General features: G+C 32.5%; 1 protein-coding gene across 1 annotated transcript; it reads right to left on the reverse strand.

The window, feature by feature from the left end:
• Nucleotides 1-13487: 13487 nt before the first annotated feature.
• On the reverse strand, nucleotides 13488-18279 carry LOC140062880 (uncharacterized). Its single transcript, XM_072109264.1, has 5 exons — nucleotides 18151-18279; nucleotides 17905-18021; nucleotides 17528-17674; nucleotides 14268-14351; nucleotides 13488-13924 (listed from the first exon to the last, which is right to left on the reverse strand). Exons 1-5 carry the CDS (start codon nucleotides 18214-18216, stop codon nucleotides 13688-13690), a joined length of 651 nt encoding a protein of 216 aa, XP_071965365.1. The 5' UTR covers nucleotides 18217-18279; the 3' UTR covers nucleotides 13488-13687.
• Between the last annotated feature and the right edge of the window lie 2815 nt (nucleotides 18280-21094).

The raw sequence follows: 21094 nt of genomic DNA on the forward strand, positions 1-21094 counted from the left end.
TTAAACATCTGAAATGTAATGGAAATATGTCCTTTTAAGAGGTGTTAAAAAGCAAAAACTTTTCCTGCTACTGTAATTCTCTGTATCTGTATCCTGCTTAATGGTGGAGACTAATTCTTATTTCAAATTGAGATTGACTGGTATATATCTGATCGCGTTGGCCCCATGTGTATATAGTATGTTAAAGAACGTAGTACACTATTCGAAGAACACTATTCAAAGAGTTGGGAATCGTCTCCCCATGTGTACTAAACTTGTAGGCCTTGCAATGCTTTCTGATATGAGTTCGTAGAAGGCCTAGCCCAAATTTCTTCAGTTTTCAGTTAAGCTTACTTATTAGTAAGAAAATGTATAATAGGCCTACTGTAGTATTTCCGATTGTATTCATAATATAATAATACAGAGGATAAATTAATATGCAACGAAACAAACTGTGATAAAAAGACCTAGATCCGGTCCTATTAGGTATATTTTTTGACAACCATGAGTTGTTGCCGTTGTACAACTGTAAGGAAAATATTATATACAGTAGCTATAAAATTATAGTAAATATATGACATGAACATAACATTATTAAATGAAAGGGATACCTCTTGTTTAAATGTTGTTTAATGGTAAAAAAAGGTCTTTACGGAATCAATACACGACATACTTCCTCTACAGAGTGCACAATTGTTTACTTAATTCATATCGACTGTATTCATAATTTATATACAACAGAGAATTCATTGGTGTGTAACAAAATAATTTGTGGCAGAAAACTGAATATTCAAACTTTTATCATATTAATTTTAAAAGTTTGAGGTTATGTTTTCACTCCTTTAAGATTTTTTTTCAATAAAATCTCTCCTAACTTGTGAATCTACTTAATTTTATCAAAATGGTGCTTTAGTTTAAATTATGTTTAAAAATGGTCATGGTTTTGTCAACACCAATATTATCAAAATTGTGATTTGGGGCTGCATAAATCTAAATCTGAAAACGTAGCAATGATGCGAAGTTTGTGATGGCGGAGGAGGATTGTGCCGTGTGTTATGCCAATCTGAACTCTGGTGTTAGGTGGAGTTGTAGTCAATGCAGACTAATACTCCATTTAAAATGCATTGTGCGATGGTGTAGTACGTCAGATACATGTCCACAATGTAGGCTTGTAATAGCCAACCCATCGAGTATTGATGAGATACAGTTTGCAGAATCCGATAGAGGTTGGATCCGTACTTATGATTTCTACACTTGATAAATGGGTAAAACAAATTCACTTGGAATAAGTGAATTTTTTTTAAACAATTATTTATAATTGTTTTTATTATTTTCACTGTATGTCTTCAATCCTTAAGAATATTATTATACAGTTTTGGTATTATTTTATTATATCATGAGAAAGATATGTGTCAGGATTGATTTAAGTAGCTCACAAGCGTCGACGGATAACAAGATCTTCACTTACTATATTCAACAATCACCCTTATTGGTGGTAGACAACGTGTTATAACGCATGGCATATAGGCCTATTTGTTTATTGATACCATTATTTAATGGTTTGTATACGTCGAGATACCGTTGATATTTCATAATAACGTGTGATTATGACTATGAATGTTAAGAACAGTTAAAGAAGAAATACACCTAATGTGCTTTGTAATCATCATCACCATGCTTCAACATCAACAATACAAGCATCATCACAATCTTTAATTTAACCGTCATAATCATTCCAGATTCCAATTTAAAGAAATAACAATAATATACTGATAAACGCAATAATCTTTATCAAATATTTATTTCTTCATACAAAATCATTACGAATAATGTGAGCGTTGTTGTGACAGGATTAATTTATCTTAATGTCACAAGAAACTGACAATTTTAACATTCTTTTTACTTTTTTATTTGCCTCTGGGTAACAATGAAATACGTGGAAAAAAGTAAGTTAACTAGGTTGAAAACGATAGAATCAAAATAATGGTTTTATTAAATAAAAATGTTATGTTGTTTTTTTCTTTATTTATTTAATCACACTATTGTTTACAAGACCAGGCTTATGGATGAACAGATATATAAAATAACAATTGAAATATAACACTAAACCTCAACATCTTTTTATCCCGAGTAGAAGGGGAAAAGGAACATTGGCATGTAGTCCTGGGCCTATTAGTCAAAATCACCAAATTCTCTTAGCAAAATAAAGTTATCATAAGCCTACTTTTAGTACAGTATCTTTTCTTGTAGGCCTACGCGTTTTACTGTACTGGCTATGGCATGTTTAATTTAATTCAACGAACAAACTACGCTGTCTCGTTGTTTTTCTGATTTTTTGAAAGCCAGATCTCAATGTTTTAATTAAGTTTTATGGTTTTAATTGACCAGTATGCATGCAACATTGGTCAATTCTTCACCATCAAGTCATGTTAGGAATTACTATATACTATGTGCTTTCTTTCGAAAGTTTTTAAAAAAACTATTTTAATAAACTCTTAAAATATATTATCCTTTAATCATAATGGCAAAATATCGTATGCTATTGGTTCCGGACGACTATATGTTTAATACACAGGACAAGTATGTACTTGATAACTTTCGTCACTGGTGACCAATGGCAGACGGTATCTATTAATATGCTCGATAATAATAACAACTTTATTTAAAAACGGATGCAACACTTGAATCACCATATTGGTGTTTTTCACAAGGCCGTTACTTACTACAAAACTATTTATACTATTACACAAGTTATCATTTACAGTACAAAAACAACAACAACAACAACAACAACAACAAAAAAGATTTCATGTAAAAAATATAGAGTTTCAAGTATATTTTATCTTTGGTCATTTATCATTTTTTTAAATATATGTATATTAGGAGCTGTAATTGCATTTGAGTTTATAGCATTTAAACTATTCCATAGCAACGGTGAACCATATATATAGGCCTACATAGTAACGGTTACAGACTCGGGTGCGATATTAAACGATGTAAAACTGTAGGCAAAGTTAAATAATTAATTAAAAATATTATTAATATTATTATTATAATGATATGAACATAAGTTGAATAAATAAATTAAGGAATACATCTTTCCTAATAGTAAAAACACCCCAAGAGATCAATTTACGGTACACCATGTATTTCTATTATACTATAGACTTATAGAAGGAAGTAGCTAAAGTTATTTTAGCAAACCTTACATTTACGTATTATAATTGTCATCATTTGTACTTTAACCTATGAGTATATACATTACAGACTAATGTCCTAGTGACAAAAGCATTGCCAGGCCATTGTTTGGTAAGAAAGAAAGCACCGTCACAATCAAAAGAATTGTGCTGGGCCAGTTATTACACAGCAAAACTGTTTATAAAAGGTTTACAAAAGAATATTTTTAGACATTAAAATAAGTGTTTGGTTTCAGGGCTACTAACGTTTGCAAATATTTAGGTTTTCTATTTGCATGCGCATTGTGACGTCAACAGTTGTATCTTATATTGAATTTTGTATGTCTTTTTTTCTGAAATAACAAGCTTCTCAATTCAATTCATTCACATTATTTAGCATGGATCTTAAAGAAGAAATTAAATTCTAAACACACGGCACTTACTTAATCTTTTACGGCACGTGAAAATACTTTTTATTTCAATATATTATTCAAACTACATGGATTAGATACTATAATATATTAACATATATAGGCCACAAAAGAGAAAAAAAAATGATTATATATATATATGGTCTCAATTATGATCTGTAGGCCTAATATTCAATTTAATAGCAATGATTTATATACCAACTATCTAAGTGACATACATGGCATAACAATTAAACGTTTAACCATTAAACCTTATTATATGAAGAAAAACAAAATTATGTATAATTATTATACTACAAATTAAACTATTGAGCAAATTTTACATCCAAAATGATTTATTACAATAGGTTGCAAATCTAATACATAAAATATGTTTAAATATAATTTGAGGTACTGTGTAGCCAAATTAATTTTTTAACAGATATTATATGACGTCATTAGGGTCTAACATACTGATGAGCTTATATATCGCTTGATTTCCTGTTGAAAATTATTTTCTTCATGCATACTTATACAGGATAGATAAGTTATTGATTTCACCAACTGACCCAAATAATGTTACTGTTTGAAACAGATTTTTCTAAGCATTGACACTGACGGGACAAAACCTTATTTGGTATAACACAACAGAACATCTTTCGACTTTTAAAAACTGGCAGCTAGTTTTATTGTACTAATGACTGTAATACTAGTAAAACTTGATAGATCAAGTAAGTCTTAAAACATAACCTTAAACAATTCTCACTCTTGAGGACGATCAAAGTATATTGATCAAAACGTCGAGAAACTTAACAGTTCTTTCCAGAACTGATGTACGTGGTGTACCGCAAACTTTATTTCAACCTTCAAACAATATATAATGCCAATCACTTTAGAATCAGAGTTGTAACATGTTTCATTCTTCCAAGTCAGTGTGTACCGAAAGGCTTGTTCACATAAAAAAATAATACATTAAATGTTGATATTTTGAAGATTCGCAATCATTTCCTCTGTGGGTCAGGTGACAAACATCATTGGTTAAAAGTTATTTTCTTTTCGCTGCTGCTTCGGCCTCTTTTACACAATCGTGTATTTCCAATATAAGGGCGTACGTATTTGTTACAACGTCAAACCAACCGTCTGTTTTCTTGTGTGGATTTTTATTGCATCCATGACAAAGTGAAATGATATAGTAATACGTTGGTGATTTTCTTCCAATATAAACATGGGTTCCATCTTCGGCCTTTTTACGACAGTACATCTTGACGCATTTTTCTGGAAATGTTACATTTTTTCGTCGTGGAAATTCTTTTTTAACCGCTTTGATCCATTCTTGTTTCCAAGTAGGCCTACTCCATTGCTGTACATGACAACTGGTAAATTGTGCGTTTTTTATTTTTTCACCATCAGTTATTATTCGTATGCCATTTACAGATTGGCTAATATTAGCCCCACCAGTAGCCATACTCATTAGTTAGTAGTACACTATTAGAAGATGTAGCAAATGTTCAAACCAACTCACACATCCAAATGGCAAGCAGTACGTTTGTAATTAGAATCATCGTCGCGCACAGTTTTTGTATTGTATTGGTTTATACACAACACCATATAAGTACAGTAATACATCGGTTAACATTTATTATATATTTAATACCAGCCACTGCCGTGGTACCTTACTCTCAATAACAAAATACCTTAGTAATTATTGCTTATTTATGTATTATATATTTATGCTACTACTGTGATCTACACACCTTAAATAATTTAATTCTTAATTGTTATTTGGCTATTTCGGGGGCTACTCTTGTCATACTAGTTCGCTGTGTTACGGATATTTTATGAGACCTGAGTAGGACCCAGGTGAATTCCACTGAGTGTCGGTAAATTATTAGTACCGAGTAGGCCTACGTGGAATATAATATTTTATTGGGGGCGAGATAATTGTCAAGAATTATACCAGCCCAATTGAACGACTAGCTAAGTAGCACCATAATAGTAAGATGGGATGATGATGGGGATGGTTGGGTGGGAAAATAAAATCTGACTGATGCTAGCGAGTTGCTGTAACATCAATGATACATGTCCAGTTTGTTATACTATGTATAGTGAATCTGATCTATTTGATAGGGACACCTGTTTTTATAAATATGTCGCCTAGTCTTTTAAGTTTAATTTATTAGTACGGTACCTTGTGTAAAATACCAATTCTCCTTAAAAAGTAGACTTAAAGGAGGCAGTACCAAACCCATCCATCAACTGTCACTTGTTGAGGTCACTATAGTATAATTATCTATTGATATTCAATGTCCTTGTAGTGGAGTCCGGGTTACTCCAGATGGTATTGTGTATAAACTATAATTTAGTTTCCCAAATTTGCTTTTTAGCAAAGCAAATAAGGGTGTTCGATTCCCACTTGTTCTTACGACATTTTGCGTCAATACCGTCATTGCGTCATAGTGTGAACTATGCTTTACTGGTTTGTAATTGCTAAAACAACGTTCACCTTCACCTCCACACGCCGTCTCAAATAATCCACCACCAGATAAGTAAACAAATATATATCTTACCGTGTGTTCATGAAAAAGAAACTAAGAACAGAAATTCAAGAGACTGTATTCTACCTTTACCATTTTATTTCATTCAGCACAAAAAGCATAAAATAAGAAAGCAATGTGATTAAACAATAAACATTATTGACAAATGTTAAAGGAATAATATAATCACAATATATTAGGCGGCCAGTAATTATATGAAAACTATTGTCGGGACTCAAAAGAGTCGCCTGTCAGTGCTATCCCGATCGATGTCTCGACGAGAACCGGTGATTCAACGCCGTATGGCCGTAAGTAATTAATTATAAGTTCATAAAGGCTGATTACTGTTTTTAAAATCTGGATGAGGTGAGTTTAAATGATATTTTGAGTGGTGCTTGTAACTTTCTTACACTCGTTTCAAGATAGTAATTCAGTTTTAAGTTCGTGTTTGATATTTACCGTTCACTTGCATCTCAGGGTGAGGCGTCTCTGGCCGTGTTGAAATGTTAACAGTAAATTACTGACTAAACGAAATTGTATGAATGCAATCTAACATTGCAGATAAGTTGAACTGAGACTGAAGTGCATTTGAGCATCGTCAATTGTTAAATTGTGAATTAAAGGCTTCCTGGATTTAGGCAGTTTTTTACTGCAATTCTACTTTGAGGCTTTTTAACATTATTTTTCTTTGCCTCCTGGTGTTCTTCTTTTTACTTTGCTTCCTACTTCTTTGCTTCTTTCTCCTTCTTCTCTACACATGGATTTTTTGGCACTCTAACAGCTTTTGTCCCGTTGACAACTGGAAACCATTCTTCACGGCTAACATTGCATTCGTGACAAAGCGGTATGATGAAGTAAGTGCTTTCACCATAACCTTTAACGTAAACGTGAGCTCCATCAGTGGCGGGTTTTGTGCAACCAGACCTAGCGCAGTGGTTGGGAAAATCTTCTTTAGTGTATTTGCACCATGTGGCTTTCCAAGTACCTTTAGATGATTCATCACACGAGGAAAATTGTACGTTCCTCACTTCTTTATCATTAAGTATTTTTACTTCAAAATCGGCCATATTTAGTTACAACAGATTACCAGTTAGGTTTAGCAAGTGGTAGTTAAGTGTTCAGTAAAGCAACACACAAATCCAAATGGTATATAAGCAGTCTGCAGTTGGAATTTTACTCAATCACGCGTAAAATGTAAATATTCATGTATTTAGTAACATCCTAACAACACAATACTGCTTTTTGATTGGTTTACAGTAATAAACAAAATGATGTACACAGTACAATTGCTTCCGTGGTGATAATGCATTGTACATTATGCATTGTAGTAATTGAATGTTGGGTTTTTCCAACTTCTTAAACAAAGGATGTATCGAGTAGTCTACTCTAAATTGACGTAATGCATTTAAATTCACATTACATCATGACATAGTAAACTGTTGTATGTCCTACATTTCATTTTTATAACATTGAGTCAGGATTCATTTTGGCTATTGTCACGAAGGATGTTAACAAAGGAATACTCTAATCATCTAAGCAGCACGTTTGAAGTTGCAATATATATATATACCAATACCTTCACGAACAAAATTAGGCCTCATGTGTGAAGGTATTGTTTTTTCCTTCTAGATTTCAATAGAAATACAATCAATATTCACATTTAAAAACATTACAATCAATTATACTTCTTCTTGATTGAATACAATAAGTACAATTGGGTACTGTATGGTGATGATACATAACACCTACTACTGATATAACTGACACCATTTTTAGAAAAAATGATTTTTTATCTAAATTTCAATATGAGTACAATCAATATGCTTTTCATCATATCCAACAAAATAATTCTAAAAAATAATAATTATAATATTCTTGATTGGTTGACAATAATAATAATGTGTACCGTATGGTATGGAGATGACACTTTCATTTGAAGATTTTCCGAATAATGGTTTTCAATAGGTATGAGATATGATAGTTGATTTTTCCCAACTTTTCCAACAGATTGTTGTCCTGTTTTTATTCCCATGGCTTACCAGATGCCTAGCCTATATGCCACGTGGAATAATCTATAGTATTTTGATCAAATCACACATCTGTGTTAAGAAATGTGACATTCTCCTTTAACTGTTAATGTCTGTTATGAATACTAGGACTCGAAATCATTATCGATCTGACTAACCCAACAACGTTTACAATTACCTCTTAAACATGAGCGTTCTATTGAAAACAGTACATTTATACATAACATTCTGCTAACGTTAAAACATCGCACACGAGGAAATGTAATTAGCTCAAAAGATTTAAAAGAATAGAATACATACAACATAGTGTATAATAAAATATCAGACAGATCAATAATTGTAAGCTCAGAGAGAATATAATTTTATCAGGTAGACCGATACAAAGGCCATGATAGAAAACATACCAAAGGGTGGAAAAGAATAGTAGACTGGACTCAACCAAGCTGCACTTCGTGTTGGTACTTTCACATACGGTATACAAAAACCGCTGCCGCCAAATGTTATTGTGTTTACCAAGCGTTCGATTTTACGAACGTAGCGTTTATCAAAAAGAAACCAAGAACAGATATTCAAAAGACTGTATCTATACCTTCACAACTTTATTTTATTCTACATAAAAAGCAAAAATGAGAATTAATACAAATTGACATAAATTTAATAATGCTAATACAAAATATGAAGAGGTCATACCTGGGAAATTTGAATATTAAGTTTAGAGCTTAATAGAAAGTATAGGCCCCTAGCCACAATTACAAAACGCATAATATTGTAAAAAATTCTTTAAAAGATCATCTGAAGAAGATATCTGTATTATAAAATACTAAAAATTAATATTAGTTATTATATATAACAATAACAATAATATTAATAATAATAATAATAATAATAATAAACAATATTTATATAGCGCCTAATGGATCATTGACCCCTCTAGGTGCTTTACATTAGACCCTAACTAATGGTAATAAACTATCCCCCGCCGGACACCATTCCGGTATTTCTTAGTCGAGGTTTCGGGGATGGAAACGATCAATAATGTGAAAGAATGTAACTATGCTTAACTAAGGTAAAACAATCCCTCGCAAGACAACATCCCGGTATTTCTGAGTCAAGGTTTCGGGGCCAGAATAAAGAATAGAGAGTAAATGAAGCATGCACTAACTTAAACTAGGGTTAAACTATCCCCTGCCGGACACCATCCTGGTATTTCTGAGTCAAGGTTTCGGGGAAGGAATGAATAAATGAATGAATAAGTTAATTAATACCAGATGAGAACAGATGGGTTTATCAGTCGTGATTTAAAAATACTGACTGAAGGAGCAAGTTTCACAATGTGTGGAAGTTTGTTCCATAATGAAGGTGCTATTGCTGCAAAAGACCTTCTACCATAAGCAGTGAATGATTTTGGAAATGCAATTAAATATGTCCCTTTAAGAAGCAAAACAAACATTTTCAATTTTTTTTTATCTGTATCTTGCCTAATACCTCTAGACCACCGAACTTGCTCTACAATTAGATTCGAGCCCAATTATGAGTGCCAGGCTAGTGAGTCCCACCCGAGAATTATTTGCGATTTTTTCTCGAGTATTCTCAATGTACTTAGCATAAAGTACTAATTACGTCCGAGTAGAGCAGGGCTTAGTACTTCTAACCACTAAAATGATAAATTAGTCATTAACAGAAATTTTGAAACGGTAATTCTTCATACATTCTTGTGACTTGAAGATTTTCGGACTTTTTTTATACTTGTCATAAGTCAATATGTTAATTGTAGTGTTATTTGCTACAGCAACCATACATGGGTTAATAATACATAACTGATTTGGCACAGTAATTCTATCTTCTTTATTATCAAATCGGTTGATAAAATGTCCATCACTTTTGAATAATTGTAGTTTGTGGTTACTTGCTATGATAATGTTATCATCTTCATCAACTGCAATTGCATGTGGCCACCTCACCATACCATCTTCATGCCCGTTTTCAACGAGTGCTTTCAGTTCTTTGTTCGTTTTATCATACATTAATACTTGGTGGTTTCCTTCATCTGTCACAAGTACTTTCCCAGTTTTCGTAAGTGAAACATCCGAGTATCCAGAATAATGGGAACATTTCGTCTGTGTTCCTATTATCTCAAGGTGCGCACCACTATCAATATCAAACATATACACACATGACATGCTCAACTCTGCTACATATATAACATTAGCAGATTCGTCTAAGTGAATACCACATGGTTTTGTTAAAACACCTCTGCCAATTGATTTGATCACATAACCATTCATATTACATACTTGAATACATGCATTTCCACAATCACTGAGTGCTATGTTGCCATTTTTCATTGTATACATCCTGTTTACTTCCATACCTTTTGATAGTGCAATTTTGCCAATACATTTTCCTGAATATTTGTACTTGTAAATTTCATGTGTTTTGAATGATACCAGCAAGCAATCATCATTATACTTAACTATACCAGTAGGAATGCTCCTTAGTTTGATAGTAAGAGGTTTGAATGTAATATTTGCAACTCCTCTACGAATACCTCCTTCTTTTCCAATGTTCAGTTTCTCATCTATGTCTCCAAGAAGATATAAATTGTGGCTATCCATAATCCTGTAATAGTAACACATTATGTTACACAGCAGAAAAGTATTTGAATATTCATTTGTGATACAGTAGTAGGTTTTAAGCCATACCGAAAGCAGAAATACTAACTGAAATGAACGTTTCATATTGTTGATATTCATTTCAAATTGGAAAATCATCAATAAATAATAATATTGTTGATAAATAAATTTAGTTTTAACTATTACATTGGAATAGAATCCACTTTAAATAAGCTACACTGTCAGATACTAATACTCAACCATAAGTTACCTTGATTTGTTGTACCAATTGGAGATTTAATAATACATGCTGATCAATTGTTGTAACAACGCAAACAGTAAGGGAGTTTTCAAATTGTCTGTGGTATTTACCAATGGACTCACGGAATGTAGACAGCACTCTAAATGAATTGTATTAAAATGCAAAACAGCCTTCAAGGAAGATCACCTGATTCCGCAGCTATCACCAGATATATTCTAACAGACTATTGCAAGGAAGTCACGAGTTTAACAAATAACTTTATGTAATATCTGCCAGTAGATAATGGTATAACGTTAATATGTGTATTTAAATGCACCAGGAAAAAGACAAGCAGGTTTATCGTTTGTTTTACTGTATAGACTAGTCTATAGGTTCTACACTTAAATCGACATAATATCAGAAAAAAGATAGATATATGCATACATTGTTTACAGATGATTTATAGATAATATTGTCAAGTCTTGTTAAGTGTTAAGAAGGTTATGCACATTAAAACTTTAATTGTTTGTCTTCTAATTTTTGTAATTTCAAAGTTTATTTATTGTAATTGTGATTATCTTATACTGTCATTATTGTCAACACTATTTTCTTATTTTTAATTTACTGGCATTACATAATTTCCAATGAAACGTGGACTGTAGAGTGCCCTCATAAATGATTTTTCTTTATTAGATTATGAACTATGATTATGACGAGGTCTTCGTGTACTCTGGCGTACCAGAAATCTTCTGTTTGGTGGTCGATTAAATGTCACTAATAGATTAATTAAGCACCTGTGCGATTCCTCAATACGTGATATTGATATTGTCTTTGATCGACTGTAATATTGTTAAATCTAAAAAACGTTTAAAGCTATTTTGTCATATTTATATATTTATATTGTTTATCAGAACTTAAATTGATTTGAGAAAAAACCCCAAATATTCTATAAGTCTTGGTTTTCGCGGATTTGCAAAGACAAGTCAAATCCCAATGTTACAATTACGTTCCATTGTTTTAATTGACCAGTTATGTGACGAACGATTTCTTCACTAGCAAGTTATGTTATGTATTCTGGCGATATTATGTGTTTTCTTTCGACATTAAACGATGGAAAGATACCGTTGAACACAGAAAATTTCAAAAACATTAATAAATAAAGAAAATTGTTTAATGATCAAGAAAAATACAAAGATAAGGTTTGCGGTAGACCGTGGATTATAGACTATAAATGAAAGGCCTAGGCCTAATGCTAAGCTTACATTTTAAGGGTAATGTGTACTGTATTTTCTTCAAGATTAAAATCGTAGAGGCCGCGCTACTACAAATTACAATATTAGTAATAAAACTGTATGACAGGCCTACTTTAGTATTTCAAATAACCTAGCCTAAGATTTGATGATCCGATGATCTGAGTTTTCTATTTCCATTCTAGATCATATCTAGATCTAGAAAACTGAGATATATCTGAGATCTAAATTTTCTAGACACCTAGAAAGAATTAATCCTAACATGTTTAGATGTGGCAATGTAATTGAATGTGGCAATGTAATTGAAATGATATTGGAGACAAATATCATTATTCGTCTGCCATACAGTACTCACTGCTATGCCTAAACCATAATATATTCTATCCGTCCCCATTACATCGAATTAAAATACACCAATTATTAAATACGGGATCAACTAAAATATTGTCGAATGTTGCTAATGTATTCATACAATATTGTATTTTGTTTGTTGAAGCTAACTGATAATTTAAATATGAATTATAGATTTTTGTTATTTCTTTAAGATACGTTAGCTATACGAACTATAATTTATGTCTGGAAGTTGATATGTCTTGTTTCTTTCTTTGTTCTTTCAAACCCTTAAAATTGTCGTTATAGAATCTTTAAAAATGTCATAATAAATATCAGCCAATCTTTGAACTACCGAAATATTCTCTACCATCAACCTCAACGCATAAACATCCATTATTACTGGTTACTCATTTGAGTCTTCTTCAGTACAAGAAAATGGTTGAAGAGCCAATTTAAACACAAATTAGGGAACTTAAACTAATATTTTAGGATAAAAGTTAAATTAATAACAACTGAGCCTGTATTGCAAATCAGTTTGTTAGTTCGAATGCCTGTAATGTTTGGATTTTGATTCATCGGATCTTTAACATCAATACCGATTGTATTCATAATATAACACCAGAGAGGATTCATTAATGTGCAACGGAACAACTGTGATAAAAAAAAAGACCTAGGTCCGGTCCTATTTGGTACTCTGGTGGTATTATATAAATAGACCCAATGTGCTTGGTAATCATCATAACCAACACCATCATCATCATCATCATCACAGTCATCATCACAATATTTAATTCAACACTCATAATCATTCCAGATTCCATAATCTTTATTAAATCAATACGAATACCGTGTGTTGTGATTATTTTGATCTTAATGTAAAGAAATCGACAATTTTAACATAAATTTTCAGAATTTTAATGTATCACTTTATTATTTGCCTCTGGGTAACAATTCAATTTTAATTAGGTTGAAAACTGTAACGATAGAACCACAATAATTATGTAGTCCTTGGCCTATTAAAATTAATACAATTCACCACATTATCTATTTTCTTGAGTAAAATATAACTATCATAAGCCTACATTTTAGTACAGTATATCTTCTTGTACGCCTACATATTTTAATTTACTGGCATGTACATACTTTCCAATTAAATGAGCAAACTACAGTCCCGTTGTCTCGCGTATTTTCTGAAAACCGGATTCCAATGTTTCCATTAAGTTCTGTGGTTTTAATTGACCAGTATGTAGTCATACCGCAACATTGGTCAACAATTTCTTCACTAGCAAGCCCTGTCAGGTACTCTGGTGATATTATGTCCTGTCGTTCGACATTAAACGATGGAAAGTTACCATTGTACAACTGTAGGCAAATAAAATATTAAATAATTATAAATATGATTGTAATGAATGAAATAAAAATTAAATACAATTCTTGGTTATTGGTAAAAAAAATATCAAAACTTGGAAACAGGTTTTTCGCCACACCGGGTATACCTAATATGCCACTTATAGAAGGAAGTAGTTAAGGTTGACATATTTTAGCAAACCTTACATTTAATTATAATGTTCATTATTCGTACTTCCACCTTTGAATATACACACCACAGTCAATTGTGCTAGTGACAAAAGCACGGCCATATTGTTTGGAAAGAAAACACCGTCACAATCAAATTGTACAGGTCCTGTTGTAAACAAATACATACCCAGTCATGGTTATACCAATCCAAGTCCTCGTCTGCCCACAAATAACAAGCGCTGTTATTGGCACTGTAAGCCGCAATGATTTTCTAAATGAATAAAAATACTAAAAATAATCTGAATACTTGCAATAATACGGTGGTAATTTAATGAACCATTGTAATTAATTTTTATTTTAGGCCTTTAAAAATAGTTCAAATTGATGTATACTAGATGGCACGCTCGCTTCGCTCGCGTACCATCTAGGTCGTGCCCACAGATGGTTCTCGAATACACAGTATTTCCAGCGAGAAAAAAATGGAGATTTCAAATGTATACGTACCGCAGGACTATAATACATTGTCGTTTACAGAAACGAATAAATATACACAATGATTTATGTAGTCAACCAAAATTAGCACCCTGGGAATTACTTCCGAGAGAGAAACAAAATGAGTCAAATTTTTTTATTTGGACTCATTTAAACAAACCCAATTTGTGTTTTGTATGTAACATTAAGGGTTGAGGGATGGGGGAAGAAGATAGGTACAAAGAGGAAACATTTTAAAATATATTCTTATCCACTCAGTAACGAAATATTGTTTTTAATGTTTTATAGGCCTATAAATAATATACCACTAAATACAGTAAAACATTTACGATTTAATACGGTACTTTGTTAAAACTCTCACTGTCATAGTCGATTGAAATAGTAAAGTACATGTAACGATACACCACTACGACGTTTATATATTTTTAAATTATTAATTAATACAAACGTTGAGAAGCAACTGTCAGTAATAACGTTTATTTATTTGTATATTATATGTTTATAATCTAACAGTAGGGCCTACCCACACTCACAGTAATAAAGTTTATTTGTATATATTTTTATATTACATCTAACAGTACCAACACTCACAGTAAGAAATTTGCGATTAAAATTGGGATCAAAAGTGGTTAATACCTTAACAGTATTGTACAGCATTGCAATACTATTTATGTTTATTCTCCAAGGGGGCCCATAAATCTAAATCTATACCTCTATGGTTAAACCAAATAATGTGGAATGTTTATTTGTATATTATATGTTTATAATCTAACAGTAGGGCCTACCCACACTCACAGTAATAAAGTTTATTTGTATATATTTTTATATTACATCTAACAGTACCAACACTCACAGTAAGAAATTTGCGATTCAAATTGCGATCAAAAGTGGTTAATACCTTAACAGTATTGTACAGCATTGCAATACTATTTATGTTCATTCTCCAAGGGGGCCCATAAATCTAAATCTATACCTGTATGGTTAAACCAAATAATTTGGAATGTTCCATTCATCACAAATCAATACATTTGTAAAAACGTATATTAAATGTATCAAAATAGTATTTTTTAAAGAAAATCGGCCTGTCTTCAACATTATGATGGTGTACTCTAGCTGTTCAACCGGTTTTCAGCCATTAAAAACAATTATCGTAGGAGGAGATAGGAAAATGCGAAGCCTCCTCGCATTTTTGTGGCGGGTATTTTTCAAGACGGACATCCATTATACAGTGTATACCACGGTTGGAAAACACCCCTATTTGGGGCAAATCTTGGAACCTAAATTCGTTTTAACCGTCAATAACTTATTATCTAACTTAATTTAATTAGTAAACAGGGTTACATCAGGTGGTTAAAATCAGTACCGAAAGTACGAACCAACTTTATATACCATCGAGTAAAAATTATAGAAGTAAGGCGCGATTTACCGAATTTTGCCCTTACGTAAATTTATATATAGACTAGATGGTACGCTCGCTTCGCTCGCGTACCATCTAGGTCGTGCCCACAGATGGTTCTCGAATACATAATAATTTCAGCGTTAAAAAACTGGCGATTTCAAATGTACGTACCGCAGGACAATAATACATGTCGTTTACAGGAACGAATAAATAGACACTGTGATTTATGTACTGAACTAAAATTACCACCCTGGGAATTACTTCCGAAAGAGAAACTTGTCACAAAATGAGACCAATTGTTTAAGTCAAATTTAAACAAACTTAATTTGTGTTTTGTATGTAACGTTAGGGTTGAGGGATGGGAAAGAGGATGGGTGCAAAGAAGAACAATTTTTAAATATATTCTTTATCCATGTAGTAACGAAATATTAATTGTTTACATGTTTTACAAATAATATACCACTAAACACAGTAAAACATTGCGATGTAATACTTTGTTGAAACTATCACCGTCCTAGTCGATTGAAATAGTATAGTACATGTAACGATACATCACTACGACGTGTATAATATGTTTATATAATGTAAAACAATTTGTGAAAACCACCCCTATTCGTGGCAAATCATAAATTCGATTTAATCGTCAATAAATATTAAATTATCTAACTCAACTTAATTAGTAGGCCTAATGGTTTTCAATTGTTTCTTAGAGCCAATTCATACTTAAGTTGGTTCCTAACCCTACCCACCAAAGTTGTTCTGCGTTTAGAGCATGTGATGCACCGTAGGCCTATCCTCTACTGGCTTTACAACGCTACTCATGCCAGTGAGGGAAGGGTGATGATGTCACGTGGGTGGTTTAACTGCAATAATAAAGATTTGTACATAATATACGGCGACTGAAAACGCTAGCTCATTATCCGTTAAAAAAAAACTATATCCAACCTCCGCAGGACAGATTGAAAAAAAAATGGATCGAATTTCTGTTATGAGTATACACATGGACCTCCATGGTATACAGTACTTGCCTTTACGACGCCTGAGGGAATAGACACTTGTGGAACAGAGATTGGAATGTTCCATTCATTTCAAATCAATACATTTGCATAAACGTATATTAAATCTATCAAAATAGTATTTTTTAAAGAAAATCGGCCTGTCTTCAACATTATGATACTGTACTCGAGCTGTTCAACCGGTTTTCAGCTATTAAAAACAATTATCGTAGGAGGAGATAGGAAAATGCGAAGCCTCCTCGAATTTTTGTGGCGGGTATTTTTCAAGATGGACATCCATTAGACAGTGTATACCACGATCGGAAAACACCCCTATTTGGGGCAAATCGTTGAACCTAAATTCGTTTTAATCGTCAATAACTAATTATCGAACTCAATTTAATTAGTAAACAGGGTTACATCAGGCGGTTAAAATCAGTACCGAAAGTACCAACCAACTTTATATACCATCGAGTAAACATTCTAGAAATAACGCGCGATTTACCGAATTTTGCCCTTACGTAAATTTATATATAGATTATACTCATATTATAGTCTTACGTTGTAAAAATCAAATATAAGTGTTCCTCCGTCAGTCACATTTTCTATTTGTTCAAATATCACAATCTGTACATGGTGGCTGGGGTACGAATATACATCCATTGAGTGCCTTATCCCATCATCTACGACTCCGCACCTAAAGACCCTCTAAATAAAATGATAGTTGCTAATTAATTAGCTTGGATAATAAAACGAAATAAAATAAAATATTATTTTTGTTGTTGTTTAGTTCTGTTTAGCTTTTAAAAAACCCTACAGTACATATAGAATTTTACTTAATGTACTAAGGTAAGGTTGTGTGTCTTTTTTTCACGGTCTACAAACAATTTATTTGTGATATAGGCCTACCATTGTTATACCTCTATGTATATACTTACACGTTCTCGGGTAAGAACGATTGCTGCAACCACACCGCATATTATGATCAACACCAACGGAATACAGATACCAATTATTTTATTCTTTCGAGAAGTTCGTTTGGTCACGATTAGTTTCTGAAATGACAATCAAATTCTTAGCCTATCGTTTGCAATACCAACCTAAACTTTACCTACTTGCAGGAAACATACAAACTTCAGATTTCGATTTTAAAACTACGTGGTTAAGTTAATTAGTAAACGTACCTCAATGTTAACTTGAGTTTCGCTTTCATTTTTCTTCTTTTCGTTCACAATCGTTTTCGGAAACATATTGACAGCAACACTACTACCATATTACAACATTAATACTATTTAGAGTGAGATAACTCCGGATCAATGGAACTAGTGATTCATGGAATTTCAGACAATCAACCATTTGAATAAGTTGAACATTTGTTGACTAACTACGAAAATTACCATAACAATCATTTTCTTTGTTGATATTGTTCTTCAAAACTAAAAAAGGAAATGTTCTAAGACATTAAAACATACTTTTAAAAATAGGGCTGATTTGCATCTGTCTGTCTGTTTTCCAATGAAATATTATATTTTTTTCTTATTTATAATTATTTATTTATTATTATCAAAGTAAAAATGCCAGAGGCTATGATGTTTTTTTATTTTAAAAGCGTATTAGAAGATTTATGTGGTTTACAATCAAAACATTAAATAAGATACACATATAATAGAATGACAGAATATACATAATCTATAGGCTTGATAGGCCTATATTCAAGCATTATACTCAAACATTACCAATATGTAACGGCTTAAAAAATTAACATATGTTCGAATCTATATCAAATTTGAATCTATATCAAAGTAGCTAGTTTTCTATCTTTTCTTTTCTATCTGCATGATGGCTAAATATATATTCTGATAAGTTTACGCACGCCACGTGATCTGGCGGAGAAGGGATAAAGCGATCGGCAGAGAGCAGCTGAGGTTGTGATATGAGGATCTGATGAGGCTGGCGCGCAGTAGCAGAATTAACGTGGCATGTTTGGGATAACATTTACCTAGGCTTAGCCTGGGCATTTTATGGCCCACTTTGCAGCCGAAATGAACGGCATCCAATGTGCACAAGAATTTGTTTTTGCTATGTCGACATTTCGACACAGCAACGAATAAATTACAAAGTAAAAATGCCGACATATTTTTTAATTTAATTTGATTTTTGTTTAGTTTTGTCGAAATTTCGACACGCTATACTTATATTAATGTGGCATTAGGCTTTCGTATTATTGCATGTAGCCACCTCACATACCATCTTCATAAAATGAGATATATTTTCAATTTATTTACTAAATTCGATAGATAAGATATTTAAAAATACTATAATGGAAAACATTAATCCTTTAAATGACTTCATGACAAGGTCATATATTAGGAAAACCTAATGCTATATCACCAACTTGTATTTCTTAGATAAAAAATACCACATATTTGTATTAAACATAATTAATAATACACTAGTGTATAATTAAAATGGTTTAGGATTACATTTCTACATTTATCAGTGTATATTTAATACAGATATTTATAACATTTGCTTTTACCAACTATTGTTTTCTTATATGATATTCTTTATTTATAAATACTATGATATGATGTATAGTTAAATAATAATTGATTACTCTATTATATACCAGGATTAACATTTTGGCAAATTTAAGCCTAATTTAAGCCTAATACAGGTTAAATAAGCAATTGAAGTGACGGTATCTATTATATATATTATATATATATATATATTATATTGTATCTATTGTATGGTAACAACAGCGACAAAGCTCATGACGTAAATTTCGCGATGCTCCTCTGACGTCACAGCAATTTACGGCGGCGACGGCTGTACGGCGAGCGCGTGCGGCGATATCCTCAATCTCGCGATGGTTCTGAAATCATATGTACACCCCTAATACGGTCAAATATGGTCCTCGGAACAATTGTCCTTTAAAGGTTTTCTTCTGGGTTGTAGCGTAGTCTCTCTAGACTTTTAAATAGGATGTTGTTAGGATTAAAATTCCACTGGAAAAACCATTGACAGAAATAAAAGCCGAGTCATGACTATAAAAATACGCCGTGGCTAAAGACGCGGTAAACTTGCATTACGTCATAATCAGCCAATGGGGTGCTGGCACGTGTGCGACGTCATCGTATAAGGACTTTGGATATATTTGTTTTCATATTGCGTCAGAGAATGCCTATCGGCGGCGCCAGGCTGCATAGATGTGTGCGCTGATTCGGTGACTCAGCCCCGGGGCTAGACCTAGCAATGTTGAATCCAGAAGTTTAATAATGGGCGACAACATCTTTGCTGTAGTAATAGAGCAAGTTCATGTGGTTATTATTTGGTGAACGTTACATACAGCGTTTAAAACATGCAATATCTCAAATAATTATTATTTCATTATAGGCCTACAACATACAGTAGTAGTATTATAATCCGATATGTTGATAGCCAAATTAGAAGTAAAGGAATTATATAATCAATGTTGGAAATTGTGTTGCGTCTAGTTCATTCGTCCATTATAGTTACTATATATGAGGGTTTTATTTTTATTCCAAATGGCCAATTTAGGCCTTATATTTTTTAAAATTAAACTTTGTTTTCAGATGGTGGTCATAAACAACAAGCAAATGCGGAAAATAAAGGGGCCATCAAATACTATGATTTAGACAGTAGCCGGCCCCCAGGGCTGAGTCACAGAAACCAGCGCACACATACAGCTGGCCCCAGCCTGGCACCGCTTTCCCTACACAAACAAACTCATATATGAGGCTATAGGTTATAGTACGTAGTAGGCCTCTTTTGAAACAGTTTTCTGTATTTTAGAATTAAAATCAACATTTTTTTGGCTTTTCAATAATAACAGACGTAGGCTACATTTAGTTTTTGTCACACACGACGGCGATAATAGCGACAAATGAAGCATAAAGAAAATGTTAAACGGTTAATCACTGTTTTCGCGATAAAACACGATGAAGTCACACACGTACCACCACCCCATTGGCTGATTATGACGTAATGTATTTTTACCGTATCTTTAGAAAACGGAAGGTTTTATTGGAAATAAATATTCTAGAATTTCCAATGTGTGCATATAAATAGTCCTACGTTGAATTACGTGTGAGTCATTGTTGT

Source organism: Antedon mediterranea, chromosome 11 (genome assembly GCF_964355755.1).
Source record: "Antedon mediterranea chromosome 11, ecAntMedi1.1, whole genome shotgun sequence".
NCBI lineage: Eukaryota > Metazoa > Echinodermata > Crinoidea > Comatulida > Antedonidae > Antedon > Antedon mediterranea.

Bases quoted from the DNA above. Each gene is read 5' to 3' on its own strand.
- LOC140062880 (XM_072109264.1), bottom strand. From the start codon at position 18,216: ATGTTTCCGAAAACGATTGTGAACGAAAAGAAGAAAAATGAAAGCGAA. The intron at 14,352-17,527 runs GTAAGACTATAA...TTATTCATTTAG, and splicing joins TTATATTTGATTTTTACAAC to AAAATCATTGCGGCTTACAG. The intron at 13,925-14,267 runs GTATGTATTTGT...ATTTGCCTACAG, and splicing joins ATTGGTATAACCATGACTGG to TTGTACAATGGTAACTTTCC.